This window comes from Electrona antarctica (genome assembly GCF_951216825.1).
Source record: "Electrona antarctica genome assembly, chromosome: 1".
NCBI lineage: Eukaryota > Metazoa > Chordata > Actinopteri > Myctophiformes > Myctophidae > Electrona > Electrona antarctica.
The window spans coordinates 45,914,427-45,933,927 of NC_136806.1; the positions used below are offsets into that span (position 1 = coordinate 45,914,427).

General features: G+C 42.1%; 1 protein-coding gene across 4 annotated transcripts in view; it reads right to left on the reverse strand.

Annotated features, from left to right (window-relative positions):
- Positions 1-19,501, reverse strand: part of LOC306929015 (uncharacterized protein) — a 60,909-nt gene that overhangs the window by 25,893 nt on the left and 15,515 nt on the right. For 2 of the 4 annotated variants that reach the window (XM_079509351.1, XM_079509350.1), the window contains 3 exons: positions 11,238-11,287; positions 7,594-7,679; positions 55-229 (listed from right to left, as the gene is read on the reverse strand). In XM_079509351.1, coding sequence (XP_079365477.1) covers positions 55-229; positions 7,594-7,679; positions 11,238-11,287 — 311 coding nt within the window. The remainder of the gene's footprint in view (positions 1-54; positions 230-7,593; positions 7,680-11,237; positions 11,288-19,501) is intronic. The other 2 variants (XM_079509349.1, XM_079509352.1) reach the window with 1 other exon arrangement.

Consider the following 19,501-nt stretch of genomic DNA (forward strand, 5'->3'; position numbering starts at 1 on the left):
GAGCACAGGTGATTTCATGCATGAAAAAATTGAGTGGAGAGAGAGACGTTTTACCCAGACCCGTTGTCCTTCTCTGATCGTGTGAGCGTGCCATTCTCTGGTTCACTGTTGACATCGTCACTTGACTGGCTGGCTTTAAGTCCCCCCTCCACCCCAGAAACAGACGCCTCTTTTCTCTTCTTCCTGGCAAAGAACTTTTTAAAAGACTGAAACTTTGATTTCTTCTTTCCTGCAATGGAGAGAGATAGAGTGAAATACAGTAGAAGATAAAGGCAGAGAAAGAAATCAGAGGAAAATGGGATAGAAATAGAGAGGGCGAAAGAGAGAGAAAAGAAAAAACAATTGTAAGTCAGAAGTACATGAAATAGTCTACCCATTCAGCTATGGCTGCCCTAGTTTCTTGATACAGTATAAAATAGTTACGTTTATAATACTGACTAATACAATACATTATACCACATTTTTAAATGGTTTAATAATGGGCAAATCACACGCAGAGCATCTTTAAATTGTGCCCTTAAGTGAACTGTAATTACCCCAATTAGCTCTTTGGTAGCTGTAAAGACCCAGGAGACACACTTTAAAACTCTCACACATAGATGCTGCACACACACACACACACACACACACACACACACACACACACACACACACACACACACACACACACACACACACACACACACACACACACACACACACACACACACACACACACACACACACACACACCTTGTAAAACCACCCCCTCGTGAGACCAAGTCCATTTGCACTACAGTGGAAAATGTCAGAAGCTCTTTTTTATAAGTACTTAAACAGCTACCGACTGCGTTAACGGTTTGTCAGTCAGCTGGGAATTCATCCAGAACTTTAAAAATTGTAAAATAGCTACTTCTTCCTCTCTGGTGTTCTCACTCTAGTAAAGACCTAGTAGTCACGCTTCATTTTTGTACATTTTACTTGTTAATGACAATGTTCAAAGCAAGGAAAATCACTTGTGCCACACAGTGTACTGTTATAGAAGTGGCCACTGAACCTGCGTCTGTGTTCCATTAGTAGAAGATGATTCCTGAACAGTTTGGGCAGGTTTCAGTGATTCTCAACCTTTTGAAGGACCTTCATGGTTTTATTTTTGTTTTGTTTAATCTCTGGAACCCAAATCTAATTCTCAGTGTTACTTTAACTCTAAGAGCGGGACGGGACTGCACTGGGGACGGAGTTGGCTCCGCAACGGTACGCTGCCACTATAACCAATGTAACCCGGCTGCAGTGCGCACGTTGTGCGTAAGCTGCAGTGCGCAGGTTGTGCGTAAGCTGCAGTGCGCAGGTTGTGCGTAAGCTGCAGTGCGCACGTTGTGCGTAAGCTGCAGTGCGCAGGTTGTGCGTAAGCTGCAGTGCGCACGTTGTGCGTAAGCTGCAGTGCGCAGGTTGTGCGTAAGCTGCAGTGCGCACGTTGTGCGTAAGCTGCAGTGCGCACGTTGTGCGTAAGCTGCAGTGCGCAGGTTGTGCGTAAGCTGCAGTGCGCAGGTTGTGCGTAAGCTGCAGTGCGCAGGTTGTGCGTAAGCTGCAGTGCGCAGGTTGTGCGTAAGCTCGGCGTGTGAATCTTTGTGAAGCGGGACGGACAAATTGTCGGTGCAGCCATCTTACTGCATACGGTTCCATTCTGTCCCCAGTGTAGGCCCCCCCCCCCTGTAAGAGTGTACAAAGGAAACGAATATACCCATAAGGATCCATTTGGTTCCTTTTGAGTTATACATTTGAGTCAACCTTAACAAATAGTTCTGTAGAAAAATGTCAACGGATTCCTTCTTTTCATCCAATCTATGTGCATGTCCCTGTGAAGAAAACCTTGATTGAGAGGATGAATTCATTCCTTTGACTAAACATTCCTTCTCCCTGTGTGTTTCTGTCTGGAACATAACCAGACCTAAAAAAATGTCTGGAATCTAAATGTAGGTACAGTAGGTAGTGGTGTTAAGATCCGTTACTGCCTGGGCCACTCCACTAACAGCACAACACTTCCATTTCATCTTTACACTTCTTAGATCTTAGACATATTGCAAAACTATGAACAACCCTGTTAAATGTTACTGGAGTTGATTAAGTGTTGATTATGTGCATACAGGCCAGAAAGTAAAAAACGTCCACAACAACATTTCATTTTAGATGTGGAACACAACAACACAATTATTGGAGGGTCACAAGCGCCACATTCAAACTGTACCCACTGAATTATGATAGTACGGCATGGAAGCTGTAGCATGATCTCAAGTTCAGACCATCACCTACAGCAGGGGTTCTCAACGTTTTTGGTCGGGGACCCCCGGAAATGCTTTGGCAATGTCTCGGGGCCCCCGCCCCGCCCCCTCCCGACCCCCAATATAAACTGACCGCTACAATAACCTTAATAATATAGACAATAGACCATAAATAAATACTGAAACCAGATATAATCATTAGGGAAGGTGTATGCATGTACTATGTGTACTATATTACTATATGTAAACTCTTCATTACCACTTTCCAGCCATTCAGTTGCAAAAGGGGACCCCCCAAAATAATTTGGTGACCCCCCCGAGGGGTCGCGACCCACGGGTTGAGAACCCCTGACCTACAGTATATCACCATTGAGGACATCTGTTCTTTAAGGCAAAGATCTCGGACAAAGTCAATCTTCTGCTATAATTATTGTTTTCGTCCAACCTCGTGGAGAAATGCAGGGTGTACCTTTTTCTTGCGTATGTTTGGACTATAATCATGTCAAAACCATGTGTATAATTTTCATAGGCTAAGTTACAGTCTAGATGCCCCACATCAGTGCTGTCCCTACAAAAGAAAAACAACATTAGCAATGTTTTGTGTTTTTTAAACCACCATAATTTATACTAAATAAAGTGACAATCTACAAGCAAAGCCTTTTCACTTATAAAGAGTGACATGACCCAAAATAGGGACGCCAATACCAAAGACAATACGTCCATTAATGTGACTAAAGTATATTGATTTCTGTATATTCTTAGTAAGACGAGAGCTAAACTTTGAGGTCATATTTCATTTCCATTCAACATATCAAACATTATGGCTTATGGGTAACCCCATTCAAGTGGTAAATTAAATGTGAAACACGTCCTCTATTGAGAAAACAAGAAGATATGTTGACAAAGACACTCCATACATTAGGAAACATTTCTATTCAAATCAATATAGTCTTCAGTTCATTTCGTATTATTTTAAACGTGGGCCAACTACAGTTGAATTTCCAATGGGCTTCTATGGGCTGGCCTGCAGTACACCGTTTTAACGGACCTGAAGTGGGTCCGCTGTCTCATTTGGGGGCGTGAAATTTGTAGTAACTGTGTCTCTATGATAATGGGGAAGGGGTTTATAGGGGAGGGGTTAGTGTTATGATGTCACTAAAGTATTTCGATTGGACCTTTTGACTCAAAGGCTTTCAGCTTTCAGGAAGAAACCAAAATGGGAAGACAGGGAAGACATATTTGAATATTAAAACCACACCTGGGGGTCTATTAATCCATTGAGACCTGGAACGCATCCATGTCACGTTAGCGTTTTAAACATTATGTTATAATTTAGCTATTGAAAAATAGCAGATCTACAAGCTCATAGCGCGCCACCGAGTGGCGCGCTATGAACTTGTAGGTCTGCTATTTTTTTAAATCGTTAAAATGTGCCTCAAATCTTTCCGAAAATTGTCATGATTTAGAAAACTTTTTTTTTTTTTAATTTCGACGTCAGGCCTGAATGGGTTAAAGTAGACGCATACAAAACAGGGAAAGAAAATCACGGCACTCCAACTTTAATAATCTGCGTGGCACACCACCTTCAATAACTTTTTCTATTGTTTCATTTGAGTTGTTTTCACACTGCCACAGAAGAAAGATCAACTCTTTGGGAAACACCACCCAACAGTCAGCAGCCTACTGTAATGAATTGAACGCTGACCTATTTTAAGGACAATACACCATTAATCTAAAAGGTCTCTGGTGTTTCTGGGTGTTTCTTTCTAAAGGTCCTAGCCTCAGTGAAAGGTCAATTCAGATCTATAGAAATACTTCTGATAACGTCCAGCACCCCATGCACATTCATTCCCACATACATAATATATACTACACATGTATACAGTGCACTGTACCCATGACACACTTGCACAAGTAAGCACATGCACACAAATGCACACATTCCCATAAAAGTATGGGAATATAAGATCTTTACTATTACATGCACACGATAAACGGAGTGAACTCACTGTAAACAAAATGTGACCTTTGACAGGGAAACGATAGTCAGTAGAGATCAGAGAGAAAGAGACAGAGAGAGTGTCGGTGCAGCAAGAAGCATGGAACACTAGACAGACAGACAGACAGACAGACAGACAGACAGACAGACAGACAGACAGACAGACAGACAGACAGGCAGACAGGCAGACAGACACTGTAGACGTGCAAGGGAAATTCAGTTGTCATAGCAGCACTGATGTCTGGTCTGGATTTTTGCACTTGGATTGACTGGGATTTGCATCAAAATACTTTGGTTCTTGGTCATTTATTGTCCCTTTCATACCATTGTGCTGTTCCGCTGCACTGTTGTTGTAACATTTTGTATCGTGACGTCTGTTTACTGTTCATTTGTGTTTGTTCTGCACAGAGACACATCGTGAAATGTGTTTTTGTTTCACCATACAGTTGTGTAAGTTCAACGGACAGCATAGTTAAACTAAAGTGAAAACACAGAGGTTGTAAGCCTGTGGTTTGGATATTTCTATATAAAGAACCCAATCCCTCTTCTAGGCAGAGGAAGACACAGCTGATCCAATTAAAATGCAGCATAGCCCCCATCATGCACCCAGTTAGACATGAGATAAGTATCTGCCTGGCACACAGTGGCACAGGCACAGTTACTGCATGGTTAAAATGGACATGACCAGTCCATGGCACTGATGCCAAGGCTTGAAATCCACCTCCTGATTCTTGCACATAAAGAGATTTTAATTGTAAAGTTCATTATTGTCTGATGTTTACTGTATACTGTATAGTATACTACAGTAGTATTAATTGTCTCCACCAGGCCGAAGGCATGGGGAGAGAGAGTATGTTTTGCACTCCGTCCGTCCGTCCGTCCGTCTGTGTGTCCGTCCGTCCGTCCGTCTCTGACCAGCTAATCTCCGGCACCGTTAACCCGGTCGATGCCACATTTTGCACACACACTCCATGGATGCCAACGATGAACCTCTACCCCAAAATTTCCAGAAGGGCCTGTTATAGCGCCACCAGGAGGCCGCTTTGTGCAAAACAAGTTTTTGGAACACCTACAGATTTTGTCCAAACATCACGCAAATTGGTACACAGTCTCTCTAGAGCCATTCAACGAAACGGGTCTTTCATGATTGGCTAAGATTGGCTTCCAAAGTTCGCAGGAGTGCTCAGTTTCAAACAAAATGCTGCAAATCATGAACACATTGTGTGATTTCCGTGAAATTGTGCACGCACATTCCCACTAGGCCGAGGAAGAAATGCCACATGAACATTTTCAACTCAGCCTCATGGTGGCGCTATAACTGGCCGAAAAGTGTTTTTTACCTCTAACTGCACGGATCTGTGGATAACTTTGTATGCCAACTCCCTAGAGGCCAAGGAAAAACCTTTTCCTGGAATTTTTCACATCTGCTCTTTATAGCGCCACCAGGAGGCCGACATATGTAAAACACATTTTCTAATATTACTCCTTCAGATTGTATCCAAATTTCACGCAAATCGGTACACATGCTCTCCATAGTCATGTGATCAAGACGGGTTTGTTTGATTTCTCATAATCCACCCTCATTGGCTACGATTGACTTCTAAACTTTTCAGGAGTAGCCCGCTTTGTACCCGTTTTGTACAAATCGCCACAACTACTCAACGCAGCGTCCGATTGTGGTGAAACTGTGCATGCGTATTCCCACTAGGCTTTGGAAGAAATGCCACTTGACAGTTTTCAAATCAGCCTCATGGTGGCGCTACAACAGGCCAAGCCACGTCACACACACACACACACACACACACACACACACACACGTTTATATTGCTCCTAAACATTTTGACAAACATCACACTCACCACACTCACAAGCAACCAAATGGACCTGTGGGGTGTGTGACCAGGGGTCCTTGAGGGGCTTCCAGGGGACCCCCAGCTAAATGACAGATGTTGATAGTTGAGTGAATGAATGATAGTTATGAAATATGAACCAAATGGACCCTAGAGGGTTTGTAAGTGTAGATATGGAAACAAACGGGACCTTAGAGGTCAGATATTTTCAAAAGATTCAAAAGATCTCCCACTTGTGAAATGGGACATTCTGCACAATGAGTATTTTAAATCCGGACTTTTATTTGTAACAGAGTATATCTGCAAGTATTGATACTTTTTCTTAAGTGAAAAATGTGAGTACTTTTCCACCACTGATAGCAGGTAGGATTTAGTATCTCTGTGCTGAGCAGTATTCTGCATGTATTCTATCATACTGTGCTCCCATATCTCCCACACACTACGTGCTTCACAAGCCCAACTCTGACCTCACTATATCCACCACTTCCTGGTTCTCATCACAGCCAGTAGATCCCTGTGCGCGCGCGGCGTGCGTGCATGCGTGCGTGCGTGCGTGTGTGTGTGTGCTGGACAGAGAGCTACTATAAGATGAAAATAGTTTTTGATTCCTTCATTTCCAGTCAGTAATGATAGCTAAACGGTTTAGCCAGGCCACGCTACACTGTACGCGCATGCACTCATGCACACACAACGACTGTTTCTATCACGTCTATCTTCATTTTTTCCCTAACTTACTTGTCAGAGGGACCTTGCTTTGTGTGTGTGTGTGTGTGTGTGTGTGTGTGTGTGTGTGTGTGTGCGTGCGTGCGTGCGTCCGTCCGTGCGTGCGTGTCTGAGCACGCATGTGTGCGTGAGAGATGCCGTGTATTAGGTGGAATGTGGAGTTGGGGTGAGCGTTGCAATTCCATGGTATGTCGCTTTTTTGTTTTGTTTTTGGCTTTTCTGCCTTTATTGATAGTTTCAAGTGAAGATAGACAGGAAAGAGGGAGCGAGAGAGAAGGGGAGAGACACACAGCAAAGGTCGTCATGAACGGGAATCGAACACGGGACACGGGGGTGGCATGCGCCTGGACCACTCGGCCAGCAGACGCCCATCTGTGTCGCTTCTGAGGTTAACGACTTGAACCTCAGTCTAATTGAACCTTTAGCTGTTGTAGATCTGCTATTTTTTGATTGATTGTGAAAATGTGGCGCAAATCTTTGAATATACAGTATATTCTTTCACACTCACAGTGAACATTTTTAACTCAGATCTTTGCATCTGGGGGGGTCCCTGGAACAACATATTTTCAGATGGAGATCCGCGGCCAAATACAGACAATTATGTGGATCCTTGATGAAAAGGTTTCAGTACCAGTGCACCACTGGTACGTTTTTCAGAAAACTGTCAGGATTTGGAAGACATTTTGTAGAATGTGTTCTCAGGTCTTGATGGGTTAGCCCTGTGTGTGTTGAAGCCACCTGTCCTGTTGGATCACATTCTCACCTGCGCATTCTTCCACAACCTCAGCAGGCTCCTGATTGGCTGTCGCATCTGGAGGTCCCGAAGCCATGTCAGCGCTGTCACTGGCGCTGAAAGAGAAAGAGAATATTTAAATGAAAGCCCTTTTCTGTGTCATGTATCATTCATGCTAACTGGATAGCTGATGTGAACCAATAGTGAGTTCAAAAGTGAGTCACTACTGAATGTATTTAAAAACCCGATAAACAGAACATTAAAAAAACAAAACAACGTACGTATTTATTTATTTTAGTTTTTCCCGTTTTATTTTGATAGTTACAATGGACAGCTCAGTGGCCTAGTCGAGTCATATAAAGACTATAAAACAGTGGCTTCCCCTGCTCGGGTCATACCAAAGACTATAAAACAGTGGCTTCCCCTGCTCGGGTCATACCAAAGACGATAAAACCGCTCAGTCGCCTTGTGGTTAGAGTGTAATACTTCACTCTCAAACAAGACATCTCGAAAACTGCTTTCTGGATTGGCATGGAATTTGCTGTGTACCTTAGATATGATGATGCCATTGATGCCTACTGATTTTGGTGACCGCATGGTCTTTGCTATTAGGCCAAGAAATACACTTGTACACAAGATATCTCAAAATCTGATGAGTGGATTTTAATAATGAAATGCTCCAGAGGATTATTTGTGACCCCATAACTCTAACTGTACCTCCTTTGATGATACTTGACCAAGCTATCTGTGTGGACTGACTGTCAGATAATAACCATTATTTAAGTTCTACCAAGTTCACTGCATAAAGCAACATCACTTGTAATGATATCCACCACACACACACACACACACACACACACACACACACACACACACACACACACACACACACACACACACACACACACACACACACACACACACACACACACACACACACACACACACACACACACACACACACACACACACACAATCCCATTTTCAATTTGCGCTGTGAAACTTCGTTGTTATGCTAGTCATGTTTATGTTACTGTTTGTAATCCAAACAATCTCAACTGTGGCATCTCAGATATGTAGTTTCCAATATTCCGCTCTGCCCTGGCTGGCATCTCCTGCAAGTGAAAGTATTTGAGGCAGCAAGCCTTCAAGCTCACAGATTTCTGGCTTCAACTTTTGTTATTGCTGTGAACCTTTTCTGTGCCTTTGTTGCACATATCTCTCACGTAACTAAAGACTCTGAGCTTCCTCTATGTGCAGGTTTCTTAAGCCCACTAGTTCTGAGCTTTGTAGTGTTATAGTATAATTTAACTAAGTATTAGTATAGCTTGTAATAGTAGTATTCTTGCATTAGATTAGTATTACGGTAGTACTATTCTCAGTGCAGCACTGCAGCCAGAATAGACATGAAGGCAGCACATGATGTCTTGTGAGAATTCCGTTTCAAGAGTTGTAAGTGGTAATCAGCTGCTCCCCTACACCCAATGACTTATACGTCAGTTTAAAATCACTGCTATGAAGATGAATTGTTGGGGAGCGGGGTGATCTTAGTGGATATATTAGAAATGGCCACTATCATTTATTGTTATAAACGCCTCACTCAAAGCCGGAGGAGGCACAAAAAGGAGGCACAAAGAGTGAAAGATTGAGATGGAGAGAAGAATAAATGACATTTTGGAGATGCAAGGTTTCCTGCAGAACACCAGTGTTTGTAAAGTGTCTTGTTATTGAGGAGAGGCAGTGTCCATTAAGAGAGTGGCTGGAGAGTTATTGTGGACAGTGTTTACAGTGACTTGTGTATTCTAGAGACACATGTAAAATGCCAAAAGGAATAGCTAGCATATATGACTGATCAACACAAAGGTTATTAATCATTCCTGTCATTTCACATTCAGTAGGCTTTTCATTTTGATCACTGGCCCCTCTTATTCAGAAAGAGTTAACAATACATGAACAGTTGGCCAAAAGGGTTGTGTGTTGCTCTAGTCTATGCCAGGGAAAGGCCAAGGCACAGCTTTAGTAGGGACTAAACATGGGACCTTCGTTTTTGTTATGGACAACCACTCCACTGACTCCAAACATAATTTCTCCCAAGAGCAAACTGATGTTCTTGTGAAGGAGGTGTAGATTCGTCACTGCAATCACCATTCAGTATGGCAAGTTCAACTGCACTGCCCTTAACCACAAAGCGGGTGGTCTCCACGATATATACTAGAAAGATCTGAATCAATATTGTCACATCGCAGTTTATAGGTGTAATGTTAAATTAGTTTTTTGTGCAAGCTCCATTGTTTTTTGTTATTTTCAGAAAGCGAAAGGGGGGGCAGGACTAGGACAAAAAAGAGAGCAAGGTTTGGTGCCGCCCAGAGCTTGGTGCGCAGGGCTGCATCCCCTAAAGCCCTTGCATGTGGTCACCACAGGTGCTGCAAGTGGCATAATATAGACCTAATAAGACCTTTGTGAGGTGCATGAGAGAATCATAGGACACTCACAACCTTAGCCACAACCTGTTCATGCCGCTGCTGCCAGGCAGGCTAGGCATATTTTAAACAACCGGACTGTGGGACAGTTTCCACTTGGCAAAATCAGGCTGTTGAGAAAGTCAGTCTTGGCAACAAAAGGGGGCATGCTCTTGGGCATAGGACGAGGCTTGACAGATACAGAGATCTCCATATCTACACAGAAGTCTAGTATTTGATATCTGCTGCAATAAACTTTGAGTTAAAGTAGAAGTTGAAGTAAAGACAAACAAATGTTTTGTCATGTTCTTTGTTGTATACAAGCATTTAAACCATTGCCACATGTGGCTAGAATGTATATAAAATGTACCAAAATATTTTCTCCAGCTTGAGGAATTCGTATAAAAGTCAATTACTGGGTGACAAATTAAAGGAAAAACCCAGCAGAAAGTATCTTAGTAAGGTGTTGTGCCACCATGAGTCACCGGAACCGCTAAAATGCGCCTTGGCATATACTGTATTATATAAGTCTCTGCAACTCTACAAGAGGTCTGGAAAACAATTCTAACTAAATATAGGCTATTCCCTCATTTGGTGTTTTGATGATGGTGTTGGAGAGTGCTGACATTACAACAACATCCACAATGTTGTTCAATTAGGTTGAGATTTGGTGACTGATTCAAATAATTTTCATACTATTCAGTGACACCGCATGTTGCTTGTGTCACTGTTCAATGACACAAGCTCATAGCGCGGCACCGAGTTCCGCACTACAAGCTTGTAGATCTGCTATTTTTGAAAAATCTTTCAAATGTGCCACAAATCTTTGAATATATATTCTTTCAGAGCGAACGTTTTTAACACAAATCTTTGCCTCTGGGAGGTAACATATTTTCAAATTGGGGTCGGTGGCCAATTACATATCATTTTTGGCATCCTTGGCATGAAATAGTTTGAGAACCACTGACATAGACACATAGGTTTTTCAGAAAACTGTCATGATTTAGAAGACATTTTGTAGAATCTGGTGTCAGGGTTAAAGGAATGGGTTAAAGGAAGTATTAAAGTTTGATTTAATGCACTAAGATGATACTACTACTACACAGTAAAATTATGTATTAATTTGTAACTCTGACTGAGGACTGTACTCTGTATGCCTACATATTACAGTATCATTTGAAAGGATGATGAGGTCAGGGGTCAAGGGTGACTGACCTAAGCCAACCTCCAAAGCCAGCGCCCCATGTCGGTGTCCTCCGCTTCATCTTTTGAAGGAATGGAGGAGGGAGTGAAGGTTGGGAAAGAGGAACACATAAAGAGAGGGCAAACAGAAAGTGTCAGAGACGGAAGATTCAGAGGTAAAAGAGACAAACTGAAGAGTGCTGTACTTATAGGGGGAGAGAGAGAGAGAGAGAGAGAGAGAGAGAGAGAGAGAGAGAGAGAGAGAGAGAAAACATTAGAGAGTCTTAGATAAGAACAAACAGAGATGAAGAGGGAGTGAGTCCAGAGAGGTTGTGGGAAAGAGCAGCATGAAAGAAAAGAAGAGACTGTTAGATAAATAGACGGTTATTAAGAAGAGGAGACAGGCAAACTGGACAATAAGAAAAGCACTTGTGGATGAAGACGTTCTAGTGCTGACAATGAAGCCTGGTTTATTATACGCAGTCGGTACAACGGTGTCCTGCAACACAGCAGAGGAAAACAGCCGATCTACAATGCAACACATTGTGGTCTTAAAACTAAAAAACTAGTGTGGGACGCTATCGTACGATCATCCTAGGCAGGATAGTGGTTTTCAACTAATGACAGGAAGAAAATGCAAAATGCAAGTACATATTAGTTGCTTGTCCATATGCATAACCCATAAAACAAAGAGACTGTGGCCTATCCACAGAAAGCATTTTTTGCACTTAAAAACGCTGGACGCTTAGAGCGTTGTTACAAGTTCTAAGTTGTGTAGCTGAAATGTTCTTCAGAAAGTTTAGCCACACGTTTAGTTTTCTCAGTGTTAATTCAATTCTTTAGAGTGTAAAAATGGGGCCTTCCAGGTATTTTCTTGTTTTACACTGAAGAGATAAGTGAATGCTAGAGATTTGACTGTCCATTGCTGAGGTAAAACTAAAACTGGCGAAAGCTGAAATAAACTCAGTAGCCTATTGGTCGAATGTTTTATATCAAGTTGATCCAAATAAGACTTCTCATATTGAAGGACTGAGGCTTCTGGATCAGCAGAGGAATGTAGTGTTATGAGATTGGTTCACAGACAATGCAATCAGCCACAACCATATAATTATCCATGAACAACGTGAAATCACTGTTTGGGATCTTCTTTTACCTGGGTACATATTTAGGTACAAACAGTACCTCAAAGTCAAACTGCTATGAATAATGATCTCTCATAAGCTGCTGCACTGTGCTGCATTATGTGTAAACAATGCCCCCTTTCCTTCACACATCCTTTCATACACATAGTAAGTAAGTTTCTTCCCTCATTGACTTACTACTGTAGTGTGCATAATGTGTGTGTGTGTGTGTGTGTGTGTGTGTGTGTGTGTGTGTGTGTGTGTGTGTGTGTGTGTGTGCGTGTGTGTGCATGTGTGTGTTTTAACTCCATTAGGTAATAAAGGATTAGTGTGCAGTACATAGGCGCAGTACATCTGCCATCAGGGAAGTCTTGTTTAGCTGATGTAGACAACACATGCCAAATCCATCCACACAATACAGATCCATCAGGATTGCATTCATTGCATCATGTATATCCGTAAATGAGTGACAATCTCTGTCTTACAGATATCAATGTTGAAAAACAAAGAGACAGGCAAGAGATACAAAAAGACACGCATACAGTGCATGGACAGAGAGAGACAGTGTTGAGACGTGAAGAAGGAGGTGATTAACTGATACTAGCAGACTGCTACACAGCATAAAAAAAAACATTGTGCCGATACCAATACCAGTATTGGTATCCGACTGACTGACTGACTGAGTATGCCAGTCGATGCCATTCCGATGCCACGTAAATTATCACATGAGATTTAATTTACAGTAATATTTTGAATTGATGTTGCACTCCTGTATTATATTCTTACTAATACTGTACAATTTACATTATTATTTTACTAACTTGCTAACCACGTTGCCGCACTTTGAGAACCACTGTCCTAGAGCAGTGTTTCCCAACCTTTTTTGTCCCAGGGCACACTTTTCATAGCCTAAAAATCTCAGGGCACACCTAGATATACGGTGTATAGGCCTATCTATATACATATACAGAAACTCTAGGACCTAGAGTTTCTTTTATGCTATCGGATCGGTACTCCGTAATGTCGGTATGGACGGAGTACATGGTACATCTCTATAATGCAGACTAGTCTTTCCAGGGTAACAACTAACAAGATGGGTGGGCACTAGGGACATCTGGTCACCTTGATGTAAAATTGTTGGTTATTTTGATCTTCCACTCCCAAACACAGAGTGTAAAATTAATAAAGTGTAAAAATGGTGTTGTTTTTTACCTTATTACTGTGTGAGAGTGCAATCATCCAATCCACTGACTAAGCAACTCAAAGCAAGGGTGCATACCAACCTCTTGCCATTTTGGCAATTCTTTTGGAGGCGCTAGCCACACGTTTAGCCGTTTTGCTCATTCCACGAACACCCGATCTTTACAAGCTATACCTTGTTGTAAGGGTGACTAATCAACGATTAAAATGATTGGTATGATAAATGGTGCATTTATATAGCGCTTTTATCCAAAGCGCTTTACTTTAATTCACAATTTCACACACATTCATACACTCATACACCGATGGCAGAGGAAACCATGCAAGGCACCAACCTGCACATTGGGAGCAATTAGGGGTTGAGTGTCTTGCTCAAGGACACTTCAACACTAACTCTGGGGGAGCCCGGGATCGAACTAGGAACCTCACGTTTTTTTCCCATCTGGCTGCTCTACTGGCAGACCCTGAGGACTGCCACCCCATGATAAAATGGTACAATTTTTTCCTACTTGTTTTTGTGTCTCAGAGGAGGGCTGTGGAGACTTCTGAAACCCACCTACCAGTAAAATATAATATCATGATATTCTTTCAAGCAGTATTACGATACATGATATTATCACAATATTCTTTCATGCGGTTTTTAGGGTTATTGGTCAAGTTACTTAACAGTACAACCACCTACAAGGTAACAACTAAAAGAAAAAGCAGTAACAGAACATTTAGAGCAAAATACTTTTTTGTCTAACGAAACCGTCGTTCTACTAAAGTATAAATTAAGGTATAGAACTGCAAATCATAGAATGCGCATTCACTGTATCACAATAAATCTCTGAAAAGGCATATCATGGAGACATTTTATCACGCTACGATATTTAACACCATATCGCCCATCCCTATCTACCAGTGACATCATCGTTAGGCAGATTCAAACAACATTTTATTTAGATTTTATTTTTTTAACTAACTTTTATCCTGCAATTTTGTAACCCATTTTTCACCCCTGTGTCAATTATCTAATGTGATCCTGGGCTCTACACACCCTCCACCAACCTAGTCCCAATATATGGGGGACATGGGGAGAGCAACGGACTTGAACTCATGCTTCCTTCATGCCTGAGTGTCCAAGTTGCTCCTTTACACCTGACAGGGGGGTTTCCCTGGTTGGACGTAGCGCGTGGAAGGAACACGTTATTCCAACCAGTTCCTTTCCCCTCCATCAGGCGCCCCGGCTGGTCAGGGGGAGGCAGTTTAGAGACCAGGATTACTGCATGTTTTTTGTGAGGGTACCTACCCTAGGGGACACGGGGAGAACATGCAAACTCCACACAGAAAGGCCCTTTCGCCAACCCCGCCTCGGGTATGGGCACTGATGACACGGAGGAGGAAACACGCCTCCAGCACCCACAGCACCCCAAGCGGGAATCGAACCCAGGACCTTCTAGCTGTGTGGCGACAGCACTACCAACTGTGACACCGTGCCACCTAGAATTTTATTAACGTGAGAACAATGGCTTCCATTATAGCATCCTAACTTTCCAGGAATAGAAAGCCTGCCATTAGCTTCGATTCCCCATTGATAATGGCACTGGTAGGCAGGTTTCTGAACTGTCCACAGCCCTCCTCTGAGACAGAGTGAATAGACAAAAATTGTACCATATAATAATGAACATTAGTGAGGACCAATTATATAAAGAATCAAAGATAGGTTGAAAATGGGTGAATTCGTCCTTTAAGTGGTTAATACTATATACTGTATAAATCATGCGACAGAGCATGATGATATCTCTTGGTATATAAAAGATAAAACATATGATGAATGTGCTTTTTGATCGAATAAATGCTAAGAAATTTAAATAATTTATAGAAGCCCTACTTGTATAGTGGGTATGCGCATGCATAATCGATGGCAAATCGAGTGGCAAAGTGAGTTTAACGTTGTTTAACATCGTTTAATACAATCAGATAAGACTTTTCTGTTTGGATGTACGCGCTGTCAAGGCCAGAAAGTCGTTTTTTGCCACTCAGTAGGCGTTCCTGCATAACTTCCGGGTATAATGATGATGTCACGCGCATACCCTCTATTAGAACACTGCTGTTTTACATAAAGAAACAATCCAGGCCTAATGCAGTAATGTAATGTAGTAAATGTGGTCTAGTATCGTAGGCCTGATTACATTACAGCAACAAATAGGGGACTTGTGGTGATGAATTTACTAAATTGTCCTTGCTTGTAGAACGCCAATTCAGAATATGTTCAATATATATAATCTAAATATTTTTAATCAAAGAAAACATTTGAGTCAGTCTTAACTAAACTGTTGTTCCAGACCTAATCTGTGCTCATTAGTTTTAATTCTGCAAGTGCCAAAGTGACTACACTGATTGATCATGTGATGCATTGCATACTAGTATGTTAACTACTAAACTCGGACTGTGCTAATCGTGTGATAAAACCCATGTTTTTTCCATTCCGACTCTGAGATAACCAGATTACAGGAGTACAGTAAATAGGGATTTTCCGCCAGGCCAGCAGGGCATTCCAATCCCTGTACTGCTGCAGTGGATTCACAGAACAAACCATTGGCTGTTTGGGTCTGAATGGTAAAAATAGGCCTAAACCTAAGCCACGTGAACACAGTTAAGTGTGGCATGGACCGGCCCAGAGAATGAGAGCAATGCTGTAGTCTGACTCTGACGTACCATCCATCACTGTAGCACCCATTCACCGGCCAGACTGGTATGTGTACGTAGCCAGGCGCTTAGATTGTTCCGAGGTATGCAGCATAGAGCAGCATCATGCCTTAGGCTTAAGAAACAGTCTAACCAGGTAAGTTAATCGTCTCCGCCAGGCCAGATGGCCAAAGGCTGGACAGTCGAAGGCCGGAGAGACTATAGCTGCTTTCTCATTTCATCAACACTGGAAGATATCTGGGGAATCAGGTCGGGACATTGTCCGGGGTTGGCCTTTCACACATGTAGCAATGTGCAACAGGAGAACGTCCTGTTCAGATGTGTTCACACGTGAATAGCCCGTTTGATAAGGTGAGAAAGAGACAGACAGACAGACAGACAGACAGGGGTTGTTTGGTGCGAGGGAGAAAGATAGAGCCAGAGAATGCAGACAGAGAGGGAGTCAAGATAGATTCCTCTGACAGTTGAAATGACACACATGGCCTGGTGGGATGAACCACTAAACACAAATATAGCATTAGAGTGACTTGTTGTATACAGTCAGTCACACAACGCACACTTCAACTTATAAGTGTGTGTACAGAACATGAAGTACAATAGGTCATGTGCAAATCTATGTATAAACACAAACTATCTAAAGCCTGACTTATATATTGTTTGTCAGTATAAATTAAGCATAATGCACCACCCTGATACATGTTCAAAACACCATGTGCTGATGGTTTGAATGTCACTCATGATCTCTGTTTCTTGTCATTCCTCCGTTGCCTTATGTAGCAAATGAGCCCTGCCTTGAGACGAGATTCCCCATTGCAAGAGTGGTAATGTTTGGTTTGTGGTACACCTTTGAATCCAGGTGGTTACATACATACAAAAGACTACCGTCCTAATATTAATACCTTGCACAATCCTCTCTCTCTGCAGAAGAAGGGACAACTTTGTAAGTTGTCTCCAGTGGTCATCATGTGTATATAAATTACGGAAACCTGTCTATGTCTCAGTCTGTCTGTATGTGTCCTGGCCCTGGACATAATTCTGGAGCCTTTCTACTGGTTGACTTCAAACTTGGTGTTTGTGCCAAGTGGGAATTTGGACGGAACGGGACAGTGGGTACCCTCAAGTGAGGCATGCATTCTCAACTTATATCGTTCCCGGCTTGCATTGTTCCGAGAGAGAGAGAGAGAGAGAGGAGAGAGAGAGAGAGAGAGAGAGAGAGAGAGGGAGAGAGAGTGAAAAACAAGACATTATTTGGTTGTGAGCCAGACTAAGCCACAGAATGCTCCAAGAGAGAATTTAAGAGTTGCATTCGTTTTGATGTTTGATGGTAGTCTCTAAGAGTAATCTATACTTTTCCATCTTACAGTCGTCTTTATATAGTAGGTTTAAATGAAATGCAATGTGTACCTATTAATAGCATACTGGTTAAGAGGTCTCCTTCCAGAACCACATAGGACCTTGTTGCCCTGGGTTGAATTCCTGCCAGTGCAGTCTTCCCTGATATTGTCTCATTACCAGCCTTTGCCTGTCAAAAATGGTGACTGGACGGACCACCCAGCACCCACTCTCCTTTTTAAAATAAAAACTGTGTAATGGTACTGCAACTATGTCATTCTCCCACCACAGTGGATGGGATTGTCACCCTAAAGGTCAATTATGTTGTAGTTTTAGTGCCCTAAAAGCTGAACTTGTTGACCACATACCCTAGCGTACCAATTCTGACCTTCATTTGGTAAAAATAGCAGATCTCCGAGCTTCAATGCAACACATCATGTTGTGATGCATTGGGAGCTTATAGATCGGCTGTTTTCTCCAGTTGGCGTATAGTATGCCTAATAATAGTAATAAGTAGCCTATATAGGCATTAAGTGGATGCTTTGGTATTTTTGAGGGCTGGAAATTGGGACAATAATCTGTTATCGGTCTTTTATATAGTGTGATGTGTAGTATTGAATGTGAGGCAAATGAACAGTCATAGTTTGCATTTGATTATGGTTCCTATTAGTATGTTTAAGCCACGTTAAAAGGCATGAACTAGCTCACTGTCACAATATCTCAGCTTTTAAATAGACACAGCTGTTTCTTACTGTCCAGGTACTTACAGTAAGTAAGTCAATATTTAAACTTTAGAAAGCTAGTTCACTGTCACAAATTCCCAATACATATTAATGGAGAGGGTAAAAACCCAGTCCTACCACTTTTTACTTAAAATAGAACATCCTGCTTTAGTACACCCTACTCACCACATTGGGATGAGATTTCCTGTTTGGTTGATGTGGTGGTCTACAAGTTTAGTAGCTGACTTGTCCAGGTCAGATACACTGTGAGCTAAAGTTAGCTAAAAGTTTCTAGCTTCTGCTGAGCTAGTGGGTTCAAATCCAGACCATGACCTTTCCCCACAAGCTAGCTCTCTCTCTCCCCCTCCCTCTCTCCGTCCCTCTCTCTCTCTCTCTCTCTTATCCTTTCTTGCCTCCTCCATCTTTCTGATTCCCCCCCCCCCCCCCCCTCTCACATTTGTCCATGCTTAAAAGCTTGCACGAGAGTTAGAACGCTGCATGTGACCCATATTGCATTACATTTAAGTTGGAATGAAAAGGCCATATAAGGATATAGACAAAGGACAATAAGAAGAATGTGCTCAGATAACAACTCCCCTTTCAAGACATCTTCCTAATCCACCACCTCTCTGCACTCACTGCACACAAGTTACAATGTAGGCGCAAGCCGCACAAGCAGTCGCAGGTGCTCTTATCCAGGGAAACTTACAAAATGCAAGATTAGAGTAAATGGCATGAACCCTGGTCAACAAAATATGGCAGAGTAAGTGGGCAAATAAATAGAGAACAAAGAATATAATTAAGCGCTACGAAGTAACTAGGACCTGGTAAACATCAAATCTAGCATCTGGAGTTAACCACGCAATGCACCAAGTTGCTCATCCTCCGAAGCATTTACCAGTGTTGCCAGGTCAGCTTAGTATAAGCGACTTTGGGCATTTTTCTGTAAAGTTGCTTGTAGATATTTATATCATTTGTTTATTGTTTAAACCAGTGGTTGTCAAACATTTTCATGTCAAGTCAAGGACACCCAAATTAATGTGTATTTGTCCACGGACCCCCATCTGAAATTATAATTTGTGACAGGCTTTTTTATTTTTTTTGGTAAATGGTGCATTTATATAGTGCCTTTATCCAATGTGCTTTACTACAGTGCATTACATTCACCCATTCACAATTCACACACCCATTCATACACCGATTGCAGCAGAAGCCATGCAAGGTACCAACC